The sequence below is a fragment of the Podarcis muralis genome, chromosome 2 (genome assembly GCF_964188315.1).
Source record: "Podarcis muralis chromosome 2, rPodMur119.hap1.1, whole genome shotgun sequence".
In the NCBI taxonomy this organism is placed as follows: Eukaryota; Metazoa; Chordata; class Lepidosauria; order Squamata; family Lacertidae; genus Podarcis; species Podarcis muralis.
In genome coordinates this window covers 27,955,707-27,978,163 of record NC_135656.1, presented here as the reverse complement: position 1 = coordinate 27,978,163, position 22,457 = coordinate 27,955,707, and the positions used below count along the sequence as shown (strand labels likewise).

General features: G+C 46.2%; 1 protein-coding gene across 2 annotated transcripts in view; it reads right to left on the bottom strand.

The window, feature by feature from the left end:
- Positions 1 to 22,457, bottom strand: part of TTYH2 (tweety family member 2) — an 86,333-nt gene that overhangs the window by 5,376 nt on the left and 58,500 nt on the right. The window contains exons 5-13 of one of the 2 annotated variants that reach the window (XM_028714046.2): positions 21,911 to 22,006; positions 21,334 to 21,406; positions 18,162 to 18,231; positions 15,698 to 15,753; positions 14,869 to 14,961; positions 13,501 to 13,593; positions 13,253 to 13,395; positions 12,426 to 12,611; positions 6,012 to 6,090 (exon numbers count right to left, since the gene is read on the bottom strand). In XM_028714046.2, the coding sequence (XP_028569879.2) occupies positions 6,012 to 6,090; positions 12,426 to 12,611; positions 13,253 to 13,395; positions 13,501 to 13,593; positions 14,869 to 14,961; positions 15,698 to 15,753; positions 18,162 to 18,231; positions 21,334 to 21,406; positions 21,911 to 22,006 (889 nt within the window). The remainder of the gene's footprint in view (positions 1 to 6,011; positions 6,091 to 12,425; positions 12,612 to 13,252; positions 13,396 to 13,500; positions 13,594 to 14,868; positions 14,962 to 15,697; positions 15,754 to 18,161; positions 18,232 to 21,333; positions 21,407 to 21,910; positions 22,007 to 22,457) is intronic. The other variant, XM_028714054.2, reaches the window with a different exon arrangement.

Below are 22,457 nucleotides of genomic sequence, written 5' to 3'. Positions count from 1 at the left end.
ATGGAGTCTGCTGCAAGCGATACTGTGGACCGGCTGTTGCTGCGGCATTTGGGTGAGCGAATGCTGGCTGCTGTTGGCTTGATGGCAGACACTCTGTTGCTTCTTCTGTGTGTGTGTTTGGTAGCGTTTATCATCAGTCGGGTGAGTGTTTTTTGGCACTCCCCCCCCCAAATACCTCAATAACTGTGGGCATTCTCTCCCCCAAATGTTTGACAACTCTGGGGGCAATTCCCCCCCTAAAAAGCTTGACAGCTCTGGGGGCAATTCTCTTCCAAAAAAGCTCAACAACTCTCCGCCATCTGCCCCCATTTCCTAAAACTGGAGTCCCCCAAAAGAGGGGGCGTGTTATACATGGAAAAATACTGTACTTAGCAACCAGTAGGTGACAAGACAGCCTGATGGGCATCAGTCAGTGGTCCACTGATGGCCTGAAGCCTGCCTTCTGTGTACCCCAGCCTTTCTCAACCCATGGGTCCCCAGATGTTGTTGAACTACAACTCCCATCACCCCTAGCTAGCAAGGCCAGAACTCAGGGATGATGGGAGTTGTAAACTAACAACATCTGGGGACCCACAAGTTGAGAACTGCTGGTCTACCCCATCCTATATAAGCTTATTACAGGTAGAAACTATTCTATGGTCATTTCCAGAGAACTGAACCTCAGTCCCCCCCAATAAATGCGCTGCAGTTCCATGTGCGTTGGGTGAGCCCTCCATGTACTCCCAAGATGCTACTTCTGTTGCAGGGATGTTAGTATCCAGCAGCCAGTGTGGTTTTAGGGAATCAACTGATGGGTTTGGATCAGGAAGACCCGGGCTCAAACTGCTAGGAAGCAGTCCCATAAAAAGACACAGGCAAGTATTCTTCTCTTTCAAAGCCTAGCTCACAAGGTTGTTGTTGCAAGGATAAAACTGCAACATATTTTTTTTTTATTTGTGGGGTGAGGAGAGAGAACCATGATCAGAGGACCCCTCAGCTGCTCGAAGGAGTGGAGGATACACAAATGCAAATAAACCGCAAGGGCCTGCAGTGGATTTCTTCTCTTATCTACAGTATCCACTGCCATTAGCTTCTGGAATGTGGTTAAAAGAGGCAAATTGCCACTGTTTAGGCAAGCATCATCCATAACTTCTCCCTCTTCCCACGCTCCTCTCATTTTCAAAAAATGTCTATTTCTAAATATTCCTGAAGAGAACGTTTGAGGCAAATTTATGGTGGCAAAAAAAAGGAGGACAAAAACTCCAGGTTCTTGAAGCAGCCATTCTCACCCAACGGCCAGGAAAATGCAGTGAGATCCAGTTTAATTTAACTGAGGAACCTAAGGATTTTTTCTGAGAGCTTTTTGTTTCTAGAGTCCCACTTTTACTCACCATTTTTCTATTTTGGGCTTGCCACTAGTGCTTTCCCAGCTTTGTAGCGGATGTTTATAACCCAATACAACCACTCGTGCATTTATTCTTAATGCGCTAGGGGTGGTTTAGGGAGGTTGGGCCTTCATTTCAATATTTTGGTTTTTAAAGCTTGAAAAGCAGAAAACTCATGACATCTCACCAGTCTTCAGTGTATAAAGGCACATTTTGAGCTTTCCTATGAAAAAAAAGCAAAACCCTCTCAAGAACTTTGCAAAGGCAGCTCCAGAGCCACACGGTTAAGTTTTGTTTAATAAACAGGATAAACCAATACGGGCACCTCACCCGTCTATTTTGTGGGACAGGGTTCCTGCACTTCTGGTATTATTGGAAGTATAAGACTAAGGAAAACAGCTAGGTGGGTTTTTTGTTGTTTTTTTGTTTAAAAAAACACAAAAAAATGTGTGTTGAGGGAAAAGAGCGTCTTCCAAATCACAGCATTAAGGAAAACGATTCACAGTCTTATTTTTCTGCGGCTCAAAAAAGCTCAAAAGCCTTTCCTTGGGGGATTTAAATTCCATTTAAATTGGGCTGTTCAGAGTGTGGGGGGAGGGGTTTGAATTAATCCGACTGCACTTATAGTTTCATCATCACCCTTGAGCTTTTGCAGCTCCAGCCTCTGCAACAGCAGAGTCCCAATGTTTAAACACCCGATTTAAAAATAGTTCCCGTAAAAAGAAGGAAGAATTGTCACTTAGGATTAAAAAAAATGGATGTTGCGGACGTTGTATTCTAAGTGCAGCTCTTCTGCTCTTTTTGAATTACCATCAGGGTGGCAGTCCTGATGCGTAGCCCAGGGTCTCGGTTCCCACCTACTGATGAAGCTACACATGGAGCTTTCCCAGACCAAGACTTTAGGAACAGCAGAAGCAGTTGTGAAGAAAGGAGTTCAGGGATATTTTTTCAATACGTTTTGTGTCTTTGCTTCTCAGTTTGAACGGTGTTATTTTATGCACTGTGACTTGCTGTTATTTTTTACTGATTACGGTTTAGAAATTATTTATTGCAATTGTTAAGAGTGAGTTTGTTTAATTATTACTTCCTGATATTTTATTTTATTTTGCACTGTTATATTCTGATGGATGGTTGAACATTACTTTATTTGATACAAGTTGCTTATTTGAAAGTTATGTTTCTATCACGACAATTTCGTATTGGATCAGATTGTTATAAGGTGCATGTGATCTTTGTTGTTTCTTCAGCTTGTAAACCACCTGGTGTATAGTAATATAGAAAGGCGGTATACAGATTAAAAGTGAAATGAAAAAATGAAATGAAATGGGAGAGCTGCCGGTCCCCCATCACTGATTTATTCACATTTGGGGTGAATGAAAGAATGATGTTCTGGAGTGGCTGGTTGAACACCTCTTATCAAAGAGGCTCAGTGTCCTGCTTGCATCAAAAATATAATTTGCAGCAATGCTCTAAAATGAGTTACTGGATGATGCAAAATAAGCCCAAAGGGTAATTGTGTAATTTTGTTAAATGAAGGCACACTGTTTTACTGATGCATGATTATTATTTTTTTGCTACTTTGGAGTTATTCCAGTGGCGATTTTATAGTTAGAATGCAATTCCTTCTCTAATTGGCCAATATGTACATCTAATTCATAGTTTCCCACTTTGGGCTGTTTTTAGACTACAACTCCCATCATCGCTAGGTAGCAGGACCAGTGGTCAGGGATGATGGGAACTGTAGTCCAAAAACAGCTGGAGACCCAAGTTTGGGAAACCCTGGTCTAGGTAGCATAAGAGCAGGTGTTTGGTGCCCTCAGGTGCCTTTCGCTTTGCTTGAAAATGGGACTTCCCAATTTCCCCCTCCCTTTCTGTTCTAAATTGAGCTCTTTAACTCAGAAAGAGGCAGGGCACTGTTTGCACAAGGAAAAAAAGAGAGTGTCTTGCAGCACCTTGAAGGCCAACAGATTCCCAGTGGCAAAAGCCCTCGTGGGACAGAGCCCGCTTTATCACATGCACAAAGTTCTGTCCTCATTTGGCAGGCGGAGGGTGGTGATGGCGGAAAGTTGTTATTTCAAAGTGAAGCCAGAGAGGTCCAAGGCATGCATGCAATGCGAGTGCCACATTATGAGCATGAGTTGCAAAGGAAATTCAGTCAAAGGAGTCCAAGATGCAGAGTAAGGAGGATCGACTCCTAAGTGATGATGAATAATGCACATAAAACACATAAGGAAAGCTTATTGCTTTCTGTAAGTGAGCAAGCCATTCCCAATCCCCATTGAGCCCCGTTCTGCTGCCATCAAACCTGCCAATGAACTCCAACATGGCAGCTTCATGCAAGAACCTGCCTTTTAACATTTTTCATCCCTTCTATCCCACTTTTGTCTGCAAAAAACTTAAGCCATGATAAATCTTTTGGTCTTCTAAGGTGTCATGACTCTCTCCCCCCCCCCCTTTTTGTGCAATAGATTAGCATGAGAAAGCTCCATGGGAATTGGTCTACGAAGCACAAGGGGAAATCCCTAGCTGGGTAAAGCGGAATGAAACTGCAGCACTGATGTTTCATTGTATCATATTTGAGGAGCGTCTACTAATTGTCTATTTAAAGCAGCATTTGCTAGGCAAATGTTTATTCCAAAACAACAACAACCAACCCTATTCACTTCACAGGTTCTCAGCATGCTGAGAGTTGGGGATCATTTGACCTGTAAACTAATCAAAGGGTTTTGTTTTTTTAAAAAATGCTCTAATTCAGGCACAGGCAAACTCGGCCCTCCAGATGTTTTGGGACTACAACTCCCATCATCCCTGACCACTGGTCCTGTTAGCTAGTGATGGTGGGAGTTGTAGTCCCAAAAACATCTGGAGGGCCGAGTTTGCCTATGCCTGCTCTAATTACTACACCATTCCCCAAATATACTGTACTTTTCCGTGTATAAGACTATGTTTTTTTCTTTAAAAATCATGCTAAAAAGTGCACAGGGAGGGCGTTTGATTGGTTGCTGCCGCAGCTGTCAGCAGCTATTGTGCGTGTTATTGGTTGCTGCGTCAATGGGTGGTGTTGATTGGCTGACGCTCCAGCAGTTTGGAAGGTGATTGGCAGCTTCTGCCGGCGAAAGGACAGACAGGAGGTGGATTTCGCGATGTGTGCAGTTGAGGCAATTCTCCCTAAAAAAAGTTCAACCACGCTGGGTAATCCCCGCCCAAAAAACTCAACAACTCTGTGCCATCTCCCCCCATTTTCTTAAATTTGAGTCTCCAAAAATATGGGCGCGTCTTATACATGGGGGCGTCTTATAGACGGAAAAGTATGGTAAGCAGCAGGCCTCAGTAATGCGAAATCTCAACCCTAGCAGCCTGAAATTCTGGGTGCCTACCAAGCTTTGATTTTTGCATTATCCCATTCTGGGGGAAACCTCCAGTTTCATCCAATGGAATCCACTAAACTAAGCACACCTACTGCAAATCAAAAGACTACAGGAACACTTTGAATTCTGGAGGTTCCCATGTTTATGAGGGTCAGGGGAAACGTACAGCACGCAGGGAAGTGACGGGAAATCACCAGGGAGGGAAAATAAGCCAACTCCAGCCCCAAAACCAAGAAAAGATACAAACAGAAAACAGATAAGCAACTTACTCTTGAAGGGCAACATAGCTCCAAAACAGGAGATGCAAAAACAAAGCAAAAGTTAGCAGGCAAGATGTGTTTCAAAGGAACGTTATGCCAAACTTAATAAAGAGCTTTTGCTTAAGAGTGAAGCAAGTTTGCAGAAAAACATGGAAGGATTATTAAAAAACAAAAAAGGAGGAAAAAAGCAAGCAAAGAGTATATACTCATCTTCTAGATCAGGCATCCCCAACCTTTGGCCCTCCAGATATTTTGGACTACAATTCCCATCATCCCAGACCACCGGTCCTGTTAGCTAGGCATCATGGGAGTTGTAGGCCAAAACATCTGGAGGGCCACAGGTTGGGGATGCCTGTTCTAGATGGTTAGAACTTGAGCAGTTGAACACAATTTTAAATGCACACAGGGATTATTTTTTTATGGCACTGTGTCACATGCTAATATATACAACACATAGAAAAGGTAATGCAAAGTCATAGACATCTATTGGCAAAACCGGCAAACGTTTGCAGGATATAACCTCACACCATGGGCTGCGAAGTACCAGTACTATAACACAGAGTTGCTCTCTGGCCTATTGCTACAAAGCTGCCCATAGCTTAGCCTGCAAGGATGCAGTCTCAATGGACTGCACCCTGTGTTGCCAAAAGGTGAGAGCGCTAAAACGGCTGTGGGAACAAGAAATGCCGGACTCAAAAAAGCAGGACTTCTTGCAGCAGTTTTCACCTTCCAGCAGATATGAATCTCTGGGTTAAGGACTGTCTTTTCCCCCTGAAAGGTGTGCATTCAGGGGAGGTTTCCCCCCTGGGCTTCTTTTCCTCATCTCTAGCATCAGAAACAAAACTATTTTGGCGTTTGACAAAAAGTAGGAGGCTTTCGCGTCCCGGGTTTTTATTTATTAAAAAAAAATATTTTTCAAAAATGCATTTTAATATAGAGAGGTTAGTAAAAGCAGAGGAAATGATAATAAAAAAGAGGGTCTGTTATAAAAATGATTTGGCCTCCGACGCCCACCGTACCGTGGGGGGAGGCGATCCTCTTCCAATCAGTGGGACGTTTTCATAGCGTGGGTTCCCACCAAAGAGCACAGCTTGGTTCCTGCAGGTAGAGAGGAGTTAAGATCAGGAGGGCAGTCTGTTGAAACGAACTCCGTTCTGAGCCTGCGGCTAGGAAACAATCCCCGTTACATTCCTACACAAGCAACCGACTCGAGTTGTGGGTAGGGGACAGAGGAGGAAGACGGGAAAGAAGAGACGCCAATTTAATAATGCTAGTTTCAATAATGCCAATCCTGTTCTTTGAAGCAGAGACAATCTATTCAACTAAAAAAATGTTGCTGGCCTGGTGCAGAGGTGGCAGAACATCAGCCACAGTCCGTTGGGTTGACCTCTATGATTTCTTTCTTTCTTTTTTGTACATAAATTTTTATTAAATTTTCCGTTTTACAATTTAAACTACTCGTTTTTACATCCTTAAAATATCAGTGACTTCCCATCTTCTCTTTCCACGGTTCATTTTACATATAATAAATCCCTGCATATTTTACAGAAACTATACCATTCAGTATTCCATTATTGCATCCACCGTAACTTATTTGCACTGTTGACTTTATCTTAATGCTGCCTGCGTTTTCAGCGGCACACAGTTATTTCCCATATACTCAATAAGCATTTTCCAATCTTCTCTAAACGTATGTTCTTTGATGTTCTCTTATTCTATATGTTAAGTCTGCAAGCTTCACATATTCTGTCAACTGAAGTTGCCACTCTTCTTTGTTTGGGAGCTCGCTTGTTTTCCATTTTTGGCCTAACAAAACATGGGCTGCAGTAGTGGCATACATAAATAACCCTTTTTGACACCTGGGAATTTCAGTCAGTTGACCTCTATGATTTCAAGACTAATATCTTCCCTTTTACTTTACCTCACACTACAACCAGGAGTGAGGAATAGAGGAATGTAGCAGCCGACACAATACCTGGATCTTTCCACAGCTCTGCCCTTTATAGGTGGAACTTATGAAGCAGAAAGGAGTCGTGCTGGCAAGCAGCTCCTCCATTTTCTAGAGGTACCCGTTTACCTCAGTGAGGGATGTTGGCAGAGGTGAGGGGCAGGCTAGCAAGAGCTGCGAGACTAGAGCAATGAATTAACAGGTGTGTGTATTTTTCTCTCCACATGACAGGAGGAAACACACTTCCGTTGGTCTACTCGAAGTCAGCCAGCGATGGATAAAAATGGGATGCAATCCACTTCCTGCCCACCTCTGGGCCTAGCAATTCTCAAGTCTTATCCAAGCAAAGAGAAGGAATGGTAACTCTGTGCTAACCTGATGAAGATTTAATCAAAACAAGCCAGCAGCTCAGGAGGCAGTACACGAGCGATTCTACCACATGCAGCTATGCATGCACTATTGTGCCACAGTCCATTCACGAGACTGTACTGATCTCTGAACGCCCATAGGGAAACTACTTGTTTGAAAACCTTGTCCCCAGGTTCCTATCTTCTTGTACATGGAGACTTGCAAGAGGTATGTTCCATGCAAGGACTTAGTGTTGTTGCATGCTAGAAACAGGGCGCGTGAATCAGGTCCCACTTGTCCCAGATGTGGAACAGCTGGCTAAGGACTGCTTATTGGGGTTCTTATTTGGGACACACGTGCAGGAAATAAAAATCTCTTTCTCCCCCCCCCCCCCCAAGAAGCACTGGGCACATGCAACAAGGAAGCGTTTTGGCACAATTGTTTCAAAACTAGCAAACACTTAAAATGTTGTTCCGAAACGTGTACTTTATTTTAAATTAAAGATTCAAATCCTGCAACTTCAACTGGACTTTAATGATCTTTCCACATTTTCACTCACTGTACTCGTCGTGACAAGCGTGCTGCCGTCATCTGGTGAGCAGAGACAAGCCTCAGCCTTCCTCCTAACCTTGGAGCTATGAAAATGTGTGGGGGTCTTTCTAGGGGTTGTACAATGACCTCCCCTGCCAGGCTCCAATGTTGGCTGGAAAGTTGTGACTCATTTGGGGCATTGCTAGGCACTTAAAGATTCAAGGCATGGGCCCAAAGCTACAAACTTGCGTAAGCTACCGTATTTTTCGCTCTATTGGACGCACCGGACCACAGGACGCACCTAGTTTTTAGAGGGGGAAATCAAGGAAAAAAATATTATTTCCCCCCCCCCAGCCCCAAAGAGCAACGGACAGGCTGCACGCAGCCTGTCCACTTCTCCCAGACCTTCTCGGGGCTGCGGGGGAAGCCCGGGTCCCCCCCCCCCCCAGCCCCAAAGAGCAAAGAAGCCAAGACAGCGCGCGGGGTCCATAGCTGCACAACCTCTCCAGCCAGGAGCTAAACCTCTCCAGTGCAGCTAAAGAAGAAGACAAGGCAGCAAGCGCGATCCATCCCGCTCGCTGCCTTGGCTTCTTCTTTAGCCTTGCGCAGCATCTTTAGTCTTGCGCAACGGGATGGATTGTGCATGCTGTCCACCGGGGCTGGACTAGATGACTCCTGGGGTTCCCTTCCAACCCTGCAATTCTATGACCTCGGAAGGTGTTTGGGGTCTCCACCACTGGAGGCTTTTAAGCAGCGGTTGGGGGACCATCTGCCTGGCGTTCTTTAGCTGTGATTCCTACATTGTGAGGGGGCTGGGCTAGATGACCCTCGGGTGGCCCTCCCAACTCTATACAGTCCTACAGTTCTGCGGCAGGAGATCCACAGCCACTTCACACAATGCCCACTCCCAATTTTCATTGGAGAGACATGTGGCTTCACTGTCTAGGGGAAGGGGATCCATGGTCCCCTTCCTTCCCTCCTCCGTAGTTGCTTTGAAGGAGGAAAGTGGGAGAGGAGCTGCTTACACGAGTGTAAGCTGCCCCCCTCCCACTTTCCTGCTTCAAAGCAATCACGGAGGGGGGAATCTGCTGAAGCCTCCAGCAGCGGAGGATCCATGGTCCTCTTCCTTCCCTCCTCCATAGTTGCTTTGAAGGAGGAAAGTGGGAGAGGAGCTGCTTACACGAGTGTAAGCTGCCCCCCTCCCACTTTCCTGCTTCAAAGCAATCACGGAGGGGGGAATCTGCTGAAGCCTCCAGCAGCGGAGGATCCATGGTCCTCTTCCTTCCTTCCCTCCTCCGTAGTTGCTTTGAAGGAGGAAAGTGGGAGAGGAGCTGCTTACACGAGTGTAAGCTGCCCCCCTCCCACTTTCCTGCTTCAAAGCAATCACGGAGGGGGGAATCTGCTGAAGCCTCCAGCAGCGGAGGATCCATGGTCCTCTTCCTTCCCTCCTCCATAGTTGCTTTGAAGGAGGAAAGTGGGAGAGGAGCTGCTTACACGAGTGTAAGCTGCCCCCCTCCCACTTTCCTGCTTCAAAGCAATCACGGAGGGGGGAATCTGCTGAAGCCTCCAGCAGCGGAGGATCCATGGTCCTCTTCCTTCCTTCCCTCCTCCGTAGTTGCTTTGAAGGAGGAAAGTGGGAGAGGAGCTGCTTACACGAGTGTAAGCTGCCCCCCTCCCACTTTCCTGCTTCAAAGCAATCACGGAGGGGGGAATCTGCTGAAGCCTCCAGCAGCAGAGGATCCATGGTCCTCTTCCTTCCCTCCTCCATAGTTGCTTTGAAGGAGGAAAGTGGGAGAGGAGCTGCTTACACGAGTGTAAGCTGCCCCCCTCCCACTTTCCTGCTTCAAAGCAATCACGGAGGGGGGAATCTGCTGAAGCCTCCAGCAGCAGAGGATCCATGGTCCTCTTCCTTCCCTCCTCCATAGTTGCTTTGAAGGAGGAAAGTGGGAGAGGAGCTGCTTACACGAGTGTAAGCTGCCCCCCTCCCACTTTCCTGCTTCAAAGCAATCACGGAGGGGGGAATCTGCTGAAGCCTCCAGCAGCGGAGGATCCATGGTCCCCTTCCTTCCCTCCTCCGTGGTTGCTTTGAAGGAGGAAAGTGGGAGAGGAGCTGCTTACACGAGTGTAAGCTGCTCCCCTCCCACATTGCCGCCTCAAAGGGAACCCGGGAGGAGGGAATCTGCTGCAGCTTCCCCCACCTCCCGCAGAAGCCGCACGCTCTTTAAAGGGGCGGTGCGGCTTCTCCTGGGTTTTCTGGGAGGTGGGCGGATTCCCCCACCTCGTAGAAAAGCCTGCAGGAGCCGCACAGCCTTTAAAGAGGGCGCCGCTCTTGGGGGCTTTTCCCCCAGGAGGGAGAAGGGACTGCTACAGCCAGTCAGTCCCTTCTCCCTCCTGGAGAAAAGCCCGCAAGAGCGCACGAAGCTTGTGTGCGGCTCTTGAGAGCTTTCCCCGCCTGCCTCCCCCCTGCATTCGCTCCATAGGACGCACACACATTTTCCCTTGCTTTTTAGGAGGGAAAAAGTGCGTCCTATGGTGCGAAAAATACGGTAATTTATATGCACAGATGCAAATGTAGAATTTAAATGTCACAGAAAGCAAGCAAATTTGCCCTTCCAGGCAAATCTTTCCAATTAATTTTCACCCCACCCCAGATCACCCCAAATTAGTTCCTCTTCAATTCATTTACCCTCAATTAACTTCGCAACAGATCGTGCTCCCTATCAGCTCAATTACCCATCGACTGCTCCCATTCATTGCCTCCCAAAATAATTTAAGGTTACTTAAATTATTATCCTACCTAGTAAACCCAGATCACCCTACCAATTCATTCTCTCCCAAAATCATTCTGGGCCTTTGCTCCCCACTGTAGCAACACTCCTGGCTCAGGCACTTTTGAGTGCCAAGACCAAGGAAGTGGCCAAACAGCTGATCTCCCTGCTTCCCTTTCCTGTAAGAAAGAGCGACGGAGGCTTCTTCAGTCATGTGACATCATTCATTATTTAGAAAGGAATAAAATATATAAATACTGGATACAATGCGTGTTTTGAGACACGGTGGAAAATGCAGGTAACACATACTCTTCCATCTAGGAAAACAGATGCTCTTCTAAGACTTTTCAAATATCCATTCTAGCAGGACTGTTCCCCCCCTCCTTCAAAACAATCAATCAAGAGCAACTTAGGTTAAGGCAATCCAGGGTTAGATCTGTCTAATGATGGGAAAAGATTGCCAGTATACAGCTCTAATAATAAAGCTTCAACAGCTGACTGGAGGTCCAAATGACTGCCAACCGATGCCTTCCCTCTTTGTAATGTTTAGCTAAAGATGTCCTCAGGATTCCTCCACCCATACAACACTTCGCTAGCTACTGCCCTCTGAGGACAGAAAAATGGTACCAGGATACATGTTGTTTTAACTAAACATTACCAGAGGTGCATGGAAAAGCTGGGAGTAGTCATGCGTGCCTTCTTTTGCAAAGTATGAACCTGAACCTCGTTTATTGTCATTCCTTCATCATCTCCTTCCAATCTACCAGGAATGAAAACTGAGGAAAACAAATGAATCAGGCGGAAGAAGCAAGGAGGAGCTAAGTGGGCAAGGCTCCTCACCTCAAATCGAGCTGTTTTGAAACAGAGAAGCCACATGTTTCTCGCTTGCTGGATGACTAACTTCCAAAAATAAAAGTAAGTGGGAAAAAAGACCATATCATGGTAAAAGAGGATGCAAACTTAGAAGCTAACACAGTACAGAAGATAAGAAACTGTGTTAAATCAAATCTTCTCTAGATACAGTCGTACCTTGGAAGTTGAACAGAATCCGTTCCAGGAGTCCATTTGACTTCCTAAACCAGGCACCCCCAATCTCGGCCCTCCAGATGTTTTGGGACTACAACTCCCATCATCCCTGTCCACTGGTTCTGTTAACTAGGGGTGATGGGAGTTGTAGTCCCAAAACATCTGGAGGGCCGAGTTTGGAGATGCTTGTCCTAAACATTTGGAAACCAAAGTGCAGCTTCTGATTGGCTGCAGGAAGTTCCTGCAGCCAATCAGAAGCTGCGGAAGCCCCGTTGGACGTTCGGGTTCCAAAGAACGTTTGCAAACCGGAACAATCAATTCCGGGTTTGTGGCGTTTGGGAGCCGCAAAGTACCAAGGCATTTATGATCCAAGGTACGACTGCATTAGCATTTCAGGGTCTGTGTCTATAGGCTTCTCTTTAAAAACACTTCTTCCAAAAAGCAAGGCTTTTGTTTCTCTGTATCTTTAAGTGAGCCAAAGACGGCTCACCCATTGAGCGGTTGGGAACATCTGTCCAAGGGATCAAGTCTAGAAGGGCTACTGGGTTGCCAGCTGTCGAGAGGGTGGGATGGAGAAACACAGCAGTTCTCAAAATAGGGATGGAAAGATGGAAGCAAATATGAAAAGTCAGCATGAATCCCAGCAGGGACAGATGGTATCGAAGGATGGAGAGCAGAGGATGGAAGGCACTCCTGAGCATACTGAGCCACCCAAAAAGGTTAGCCGATCCCTGCAGTGACCTTGAGAATTCTACAGACCCAGACAGGAGCCTCAGTGCTGACTTTTGGTACCCCAGGCATCTTGTACTCACATGTACTCTGATACTGGCGCGTTGGAGATGGTCTGTGCTGGAGGCTGCAGGCTGGTCTGGCTTCCCAGGCTGCTACTGTAGCTGCAGAAACTACGGAGCTGCCCCCGGCTTGGGTTGTGGGCAGCAATTCGTCGGGCCTGCGGATTGAAGGGGTCTTCTTCATCTATGTCGTCATAATCCCGGTCCCTAGTCAGAAGGAAAAGGGAATAAATTAACACCGGACTGAGGCACCAACTCAACCTCTACTGGCCAATGGTCAAGAAGACATGAGTTGTAGACACCTGTGGACCTTCAGATGTTGCTGGGCTCACACCAGACCCATTCAGAATGGCCAATGGTCAAGAAGACATGAGTTGTAGACACCTGTGGACCTTCAGATGTTGCTGGGCTCACACCAGACCCATTCAGAATGGCCAATGGTCAAGAAGACATGAGTTGTAGACACCTGTGGACCTTCAGATGTTGCTGGGCTGACACCAGACCCATTCAGAATGGCCAATGGTCAAGAAGACATGAATTGCAGTCTAGCAACATCTGGAAATCCCCACAGGTTCTCTACTCCTGCTTCATCGGGTGGTACCTGGGATGCCTCTGCAGGCTCTTTGACAGGAACCATCAAATCTGCACAGCTCCAACTTGTGGTGAGGGAGAGAACAAAGCCCATGATCCTAGTTATACAGTTCCTGGCTTAGAAGCAGAAAGCATACAGAGCGACAGCACCCATTGTTGCCACTGCATTCATCCCCATTTAAAACCACCATCTGCAACGAGCAATTCTGTCTCCAGCATACCCATGTGTGCTCCTGGCAGACCCTCTTCCATTTTACCTGCTGGCTAAATGCTTCCAGGCACGCGGCACGGCACAGATGACGGTGGAGAAGGACACGGCAGCCAAGAGGGAGAAAAGAATGAGGTACAGCAAGCCTTCCACCCCATCGTAGCAGATCCCAATCAAGGCATCCAGGTAGTCCTTTAATTTGATGGGAAAGGGAGGGGAAACGTCTCAATTCCTTGTGTGCCAACAGGCCCCAATCCACACAACACTGCCTCCTCCACACCTCCCAGCGTGCCTCACCTTGTGTAAGCCCCGGCAGTCCAACATGGCGGTCAGCTGGTGGAGGCTGCCCTCTGATTTGTTCAGTAGCTGCTGTATGCCTAGCAGATCTCTCTGCAGCAAAGGGGGGGGGGGTGGTGAGGAGGAGGAGGAAGACATATTTGCGGCAGGAAAAGGAGCATGGGTACCGTGAAGCTGCAACATGGCCTAGCAGCCCTATGAAGCTGGATAAACTTCCCAAGATGCAGGGCCGGAAGGGGGAGCCCCAAACTGGTCCCTTCTAACTGTGTGCAAGGCTCCTTTCTACACACACACACACACACACACACACCTCCATAACAGATGGACCGTGGGTGGGTGAATGGGGCCGGTAGGAACAGCCCCCGCTCTCCTTTTCACACAACTTATTTGTGTGAGGGGAAATGCTTGAACAGGGCTTGTGTCTTGTGTCAAAAACCATCAGGCTGGAACCCTGGTCTGGAAGGCAACTAGGAAGTTTACCTGGTTCAGAAACAAAACTGCAACCATTAGTTCCTAAATGTATTCCCCTGGTTATGACTTGTTCAAGAGGTGCTGAGCAGTGATCAGGTTGCTCCTAGCATGACTGATTCTTGCTGCTCTGCAGTTCCTCTGTGTTCTGAAAATGGCTTCCAGCTGTTGCCCAGAGCACTCGATACGATATCTTTATTGTCATTGTCCCATACACAACAATGAAATTGAAAAATCTACATAAGACATTCAAAAACTAAAAACTCTGAAACCCCATTTTTAAATACAATATATAGTATAGAGACTCCTTATACTGCATTTAAAACCAGAATTAAATTTGGGTAGAAACTGTTTCTCAGGCGGCTAGTCCTGGTCTTTATAACCCTATACCTTCTTCCAGAAGCTGAAAGAGATCATTTTCGGGGTGCGTACTATCCTGCGCTATCTCTGCAGCTTTCTTATGGCACCTGACAGCACAGATTTGATCTAAGGTGGTAAGAGTGCACCCAATTATTCTCTCTGCAGTCTTTACAACCCTGGACAGCATTGTTTTTTCTCTGGCCGTGCAGCTCCCAAACCACACACACAGACCGTAAGTTAATACACTCTCCACTCGTCTCTTGCCTCAACCTCTTTGCCCTACATTCAACATCTTTTCTGTCGCTTGCCATACCCTCGAGCCTCTGCAGGAGAGAACCTAACAACCTCCATGTTAAATTTGTGTCCCCCCCCCCCTTCCCACATTGCCAGCCCGGTCCTTGCCAAGAACTAATCTTGCACACGGAAAGTACAAATCTGCTTCAGCCCAGTTCTACGCAATATATGTTGACATGGAAGGCTCCACAAAATGGCTTAGCACAGCCCTGATTCGTTAAGACAACCCAGCACTGTGCTGTTTACCTCGGCTGTAGGGAAAAGAGGGAGAGCAAACTGCATGAGGCCTTGGATCTGGATCTGCATGGTCGTGAGAGAACGCTGGTAGATGGTCAAGGCCTGCAAAGAGGGAAGGTAGTACAAAATGCATGAGCCAAGCTTTCACACAAAGGGCCACAAGTTCTAAGTCTTCACCGCTTTACAAGTCGACACAACCAGCCTCTTCCAAATCCTGGGAGCCAGTCAGCCCCCTGTCCTTACATGGCAAAACTTTAGCCTCTCTCTCCCGGCCCCCAACCCACTGCGAAGCCTGGGTGGTTTGACCTATGGGCTCTTAGAAGCATTTTATGGCTTCTCCTATTCCTCTTCTCCACGAAGATTACCAGATTTCGGGAAACCCTAGGGATGGGTTCCACAATAGGGATTGAACTTGTGAGACAATTCCCAAGTTCAGGCAAGGAAAACTCCTTTTATTGGAGAGGTGTGGCACCCATAAATCTAACTCCCCACTCCGCAAAACTTAGCTTCCGATGCGATGGGAAGTTCATTCATAGAATGAGGGTGCATCTATGTCTTGCAAAGTTGGAAGGAAGCCCTGTGGGCTATCTAGCTCAATGCAATAAATCTAGAGTTAAGAGTGTCCTCAAACAGCCTCTGCATGGAAACCATCAGCATGGTTACCCCTCTAGATAATTGGTTCCATTGCCAAACTGCTCTTACTGCCAAGGAAGTTTCCTTCCAATGTTCAACTACAGTCCACCCTCCTGTAATTCAAGCCTGTTAGATCTTTCCACTACAGGCAGACTGAAGACATACTATGGGGGATTCCTATCATCAGGGTACCCACATTTCTTACCTGCTGGAAGGGGTTGGTCAGACTCTGGCTGCAATACAGGTAGTACCGTACAATCTCTGCAAGGAAGAGGGTCCATAGGTCAATGGGAGAGTGGCACCCCTATTAGCCCAACCCAACTTGAGCACATCTCCTATCTGGGAATCTGCCTGCTTGGAATGCAACAAACCCTCTTGTGGCTCGGATAGTGCCATAAAGAATTGTCTCCCTTTCACAACGCTGACTCTGCATAATACTGCGTCGAAGGGAGGTGCTGCAGGAAAGCCTTGGGTCTGACCAAAGAGCTGCCAAGCCCAGGATACATAGGAAAACAAGGTCAGGATGCCCATATTCCTGGTGCCCCACAGCACAGAATCTGCTATGGAGGCATGATTCTGTAAGAATTCCAGCTTTAATTACGGGTGACTATTATTATTATTATTATTATTATTATTATTATTATTATTGGATGCAGGTGGCGCTGTGGTTAAACCACAGAGCCTAGGACTTGCCGATCAAAAGGTCGGCGGTTCGAATCCCCGCGACGGGGTGAGCTCCCGTTGCTTGGTCCCTGCTCCTGCCAACCTAGGAGTTCAAAAGCACGTCAAAGTGCACCGGCGGGTGCACCGGCGGGAAGGTAAACGGCGTTTCTGTGTGCTGCTCTGGCTCACCAGAAGCGGCTTAGTCATGCTGGCCACATGACCCAGAAGCTGTATGCCGTCTCCCTCGGCCAATAAAGCGAGATGAGCGCTGCAACCCCAGAGTCGGCCACGACTGGACCTAATGGTCAGGGGTCCCTTTACCTTTACCTATTATTTATTACTGTTTATTAGTTTGTATACTGCTCAATATGCCAAAATGGCTTCTAAGCAGTTTACAACTATAAAAATCAATGCGTAATTAAAATACACAGCAACAAATCCACTGGGGCATTAAAACGCCCTTAATTAAAATATGTAATAAAAGAAGCAAATTAAAAAGTGTAACAGTTAAAGAACAGTTATACTGAACATTATGCTAACAAATGTAGTTCCCTGAATGCCTGTCTACCCATTAGTGTGACTGTGTCATTTGCAGAGCATAATTGGCAAAGGGGTGGGGGTGGGATGTTAATGCTTCTTGCACTGATTTTCCCATGTAAATGCCCCCCCCCCCCCGCATGTGTAGTTTTGTCCTAAAAAGGCGGGGGGATTGGAGTGAAGTTGTGCCCACAATTTCTGAAAAACAAGTCTTCAGCAAATACAACACAAGAGAGCTTTTGACACAGTGTCCAAGAGCAATAAATGGCCTATACAACGTTTTTGTACCACTACGTAACAGACCATCATTCCACCTCTTCTTCATCACTCCAAATTTATGCAAAACATTTAAGCTAAATCCCAACAAAACTTCCAAACACTGCAATCAAAGCTCAGGTTTATTCAAAACTGCCCCAAAACTGTGTAATTTATTATTTGGATTTTACATGAAAGGAACTTGTTGCAAAATATCCCAACCACCAAGGAGAGAGACAGATGCATTGAGAGTCTTAGAAGTGTTGACAGGCCACAACATGCTCCTTGGTTCTCGTTTCATGTCCACTTCTGATTGCAAAGAGACAGATTCTGCATTTATTGTGGGCCAGAGGCAACTGGGGAGGTTTTGACAGCCCTAGCATGTTTTATCAGCTACGAAAATAAAGCTACTATGTCCCTGGAGGTCCAGGGATTGGAGCTTCCTTCCTGAACTAAGCTGAATATTTTAAAAGCTAGACTGGTGACTGGGAGCAGCCGCCGAGACCACAACACCAGTCTGAAAGACCTACACTGGCTCCCAGTACGTTTCCGAGCACAATTGAAAGTGTTGGTGCTGACCTTTAAAACCCTAAACGGCCTCAGTCCAGTATATCTGAAGGAGCGTCTCCACCCCCATCGTTCTGCCCGGACACTGAGGTCTAGTGCCGAGGGCCTTCTGGCAGTTCCCTCACTGCGAGAAGCCAAGTTACAGGGAACCAGGCAGAGGGCCTTCTCGGTAGTGGCACCCGCCCTGTGGAACGTCCTCCCACCAGATGTCAAAGAGAAAAACAACCACCAGACTTTTAGAAGACATCTGAAGGCAGCCCTGTTTAGGGAAGCTTTTAATGTTTAATAGGTTATTGTATTTTAATATTCTGTTGGAAGCCGCCCAGAGTGACTGGGGAAACCCAGCCAGTTGGGCAGGGTATAAATAATAAATTATTTTTATTATTATGAATATTTTAAAAGCCAAAAGTCTGTTCCAATACAAGCACAAGTGTGACCTTGGATGCCCTTTGTTCAGACAGGTATGGCAGCCTCCCTCGATCCGAGTCTGCAGCTGTACACCCTAAGGATACCCTGTGGACAGCAATGCCTATCTGAGAGCAGGAACAGGGTCAGGCGAGACAAACGGCAATGTCTGTTGCGCTTTACCCAACTTCTGTCCCAATTGAGGCATCGCCCACGCCACCCAAACGGCATAGGAATCTCACCTGCACTGAGGTCGCTTTGCGTCATGTTCATGATGAACTTGTCCGGAGCCATGCAGAAGTCACTGGTACCCTATGAGAGACAGAGTTTTAAAAAGGGGGGCACTGTGATGGCTGGAAGTATGACTTGAGGAGGTCATACACCTGGTTGGGTGGGGAGGAAGGGTTGTAGCTCAGTGGAAGAACATCTACATCAGCCTTTCTTGGGTCCACAGATGTTGTTGAACTACAACTCCCATCACCCCTAGCTAGCAAGGCCAGAGCTCAGGGATGATGGGAGTTGTAGTCCAACAACATCTGAAGACCCACAGGTTGAGAACCACTGATCTACATGATCCAGTTCCTGGAATCTGCAGGTAAGGCCAAGACTCTGAAACCCTGCAGGGCTGCTGTCAGTTAGTGTAGAGAAGGCACGTCCAACTTCCAAGAGATTGCGATCTACTCCCACTATAAAAAAAACTGGAAGTGATCTACCGATTGGATTGACCAGAATTTTTTTTGGAAAGCTTCATCACAGTTGTTGAACTTTTTTTCCTTTTTGCTTTTTTGGGGGGAGGGGAGGAATCATGATCCCACGATCGACCAGGACCAACAAGGGACATTCTGCCATCAACCAGTACATCCTGGTGTAGAGAATGTAATATTCATTACAGGTATGTGTGTCTAAAAACCACACCTGTAGACGGGGTGGATTTGATTAAAATCATGATTTAAATCAGTAGTCAGTAAGACTTGATTTAAATCATTTTTATTTTTACAAAAAGGCTCATTCTTGCTGGTATAATCTTAATATTTACAACCAGGTGAAGGTTTCACTTTCGGAATAATAAATTTTCAGAGTAGTTTTTACAGTTATATCAAAAATTTCTGATATGGTTATACTATTAGAAACACATAGACAGATAATTATGAAATTATTGTGCAGGTTTAATAAGTTAACTGTTTATATTTGGACAACTTTTCCGCTGTACTTTTATTGGAAGGAGAAAAATAAATAATAATTTCCCTAATAACAATTTGAACAATTTATTTAACTAAAACAAGAACATTACAGCATATGTATACATGTTTGTTAACTGATGTGGTTAAACTTTTTTTTTTTTTTTAAAAAAACAACTTAGACTGAGTTTTAGCACACATGAAAAACTTAAATCCTTATTTCCTGATGAATATCCTTTGGACTAAAATGCAACTTAAATAGAAAACTATCTTTAGAAAGATTTTTCCTCCAAAAGCATTTTATTTTAAAAATCCAATTTAAATTTTAAAAAATCCAATTTTTTTTAAAAAAATATTTTTAAAAATCATTGATTTTTTTATCCACCCATCCCATAGAACAGGCAACTGCTTTTAAGACTTTAGCACTTTCTATGAAGGTACATTTGATTTCTATATTACCCTTCCAATTCCTCTCCTGTTATCTACAGCATTCATACATATGTGCGAGTGTGCGAGTGTGCGAGTGTGTGCACGCGCAAGTGTGAGGTGCTTCTGGTGGCCTCTCAGCCACAAAACCAACCTTTCGGGGTGGTTAATAAGAGCAGATCAACAAAGAGGCTTGTAAAACACCTCCTGCCTCCAGTGCTGGAGAAAAATGGAACTATTTTTGACTTTTTAAATTTAAGGCATTTCCACCTTGCCTTTCGTTCATATTGCACTCACAAAGCAAATCTGAAACACCAAAAAAAAGGGGGGGGGGAGCCAGCAGTGCAGTAAAACACACACACACAAACACAAATTTAAAACCAAAAACCAGTTTGTAAATAACAGAAAAGGAACTGGGTTCATACCAGCCTCCCCTGAACCACCAGCAGATGATATGCTAAACCCAAGTCCTCCCTGAACAACACATAATGAGAACTTTTGAAAGGGGGCTGGCAAATCCATGAGTCTGACAGCAATGATTGCCCTGTGCCAAATCAAAACGGAATCATGCAGACTGAATCTGAGCAGTTGGACAACTTAGGGAAGCTTACTCAAAATCACTTATTGCATTTTAATAACTGACCCCTTTCGTACTCCCTATCAGGCTGGCAGTGGGAATCCCAGTACACGTTTGTGATAAATGAAAATGGAACTAAGAGCATCTTGGCTGTGAGTCCTGGAAGAGCTGCTCCCTGACTTGCAGGCCTTTTCCCACCTGGCTTGACTGACTCCAGCTACAAAAAAGGGGCCCTGACTGACTCCAGCTACAAAAAACTGAGGCTGCTGAACAGACTCTTGGGCTGGGGTCTTGTTTAGGGGTTTTTGTTGCTGTTGTGGGTATGAATTCTTTGGATCTTTATATTTAAATCTTACGTTTTACATGGCAATTTCTATTTGGTAGTTAGCGTACTTTCCGATGTGTTTTGTTTATTGTTTATGGCTACTCTTAAGTTTTCAATGATGTGAATCTTTTTATGCTGTCAGCCGCCTCGACAATCATTTTTATGTATGGAAAAGCAGGATACAAATAAAAGGATGCTGTTGCTGTTAAGAGGTGTCGTTCCTCCGGAAACAAAACAAAACTACAAAAAGGACTGCGGTAGGCATAGCGAGAAGACCAAAAAGTTTGCCCTGGCTTACCGTATTTTTCGCTCTATAAGACACACATTCCCCCCTCCATAAATTAAGGGGAAATGTGTGTGTGTCCTATGGAGCGAATTCAGGCTCCTTGGCTTTAGCGATAGCAACGCGAAGCCTCCGAAGCGGAGTGGGGGCTTTCGCTCTCCAGGCTTCAAGGATAACCGCCTGAAGCCTCTGGAGCACCTCTGGAGGCTTCAGGTTGCTTTCGCTGAAGGGTAAGTGCCCCTTCAGCTAAGCGGGAGGAGAAATGGAAGGGGCTCCATTTTTCCTGCCTCTTCGCTGAAGGGGCGCTGCGCAGAGAGGGGGAGATTCCCCCCCCCATTCTCCCCCTCTAAAACAAGGTGTGTCCTATGGTCGGGTGCGTCCTATAGAGCGAAAAATACGGTATATGCATCCAAAAATCAGAAGGCTTCAGCAGCTCACACGCTGGGAAGCTGGGTTAGGCAGGCTTTCACCAGCCAGAGCTACTAGGTGAATTGGGAAGGGAGCACAAAAACAAAACACAAGCCATCGCAAGGCACACAGATATCGTTCCAGCTCTTAAAGCAACCTTAGATATAACACAAGAGAGGAGAGAAGTGGGAAGCTACGTCCCAGGTTTTGTGCTTACCACTGCTCCCGACACATCTGCCGCAAAGGAAGACCAGCTGAGAATGAGTGTGAAAAGCCCACAGCACAGAATCCTGTGGACAAAAGGCAAAACAGTCAGTGGACAGAAAGCGGAGCTCGCTGAGAAGGTGTCGAGACAGGAACTCCACCACCACCACTTATGTACACAGCACTTAGCGCGATGAGTGGCTTCTGGTCCTCGCTGCCCTCAGCCTTACAATGTACCTGTAAAGCAGGTTGCGACTGCACCTATTTTACAGATGTAGAATGGAGGCAGAGCGGGTAAGGACTGTGGAAGCAGCGCCCAAAATGAGCCTAGGGACAACTATGCAGACTTAACGTGCCGTGTGATGGTTTATATATTCATTCCGGTGATTTATAGCCTGGCTCTCTGGTAAAATCAATCCCAGAGCAGGGCCTCAACATGAAACAATACAATACATAATGAAATAAAAATGACCCGAGACAAAATATGAACCCTAACAAACAAGAAAACTATAGATTGCATCAAGGAAGCGTGAGAGCGACAAAATGCCTGCTCCGGTCAACTAACCCAAGTGCAGGAGTCCTGTACTCACACAATAAGCAGACATTTGGAGTGCTTTGCTAGGCCCAGGCAGGCAATAAGGCAGATCACCAAGTCCAGGATGAAGAGCAAGAGGTAGGAGAGCCATCTGCGGAGAGAGGGAGGCTGGTTATAGAATCACAGAATTGCAGAGTTGGAAGGGACCCCATGGATCATAGAGTCCAAACCCCCAGGAATAGGCAGCTGCCCCATACAGGGATTGAACCTGCAACCTGGGCGTTATCAGCACCACGCTCTAACCAGCTGAGCTATTCAGTTATGATCCGGGCTGGAAAAGGTGAAATGCTAGCAAGACCACAGATATTAAACGTGAGGGACTGCAGAACCTCAGAAGCAGCCTTCTCTAAGCTGGAAACTCTCCCACATATTTTGGAATACAACTTCCATCAGGCCTAGCCAGCTTGCACCAAGCCACCCCCGGGCAAACTCTTTCGACATCCGGTAAGACCGGCTGTGGCATGGAATGGACGTGAGCAACAGCCCAATCCCTCTCTCCCAACCCCTTTCCTCCTTTCACGTATTACTCAACATTTTGCAGG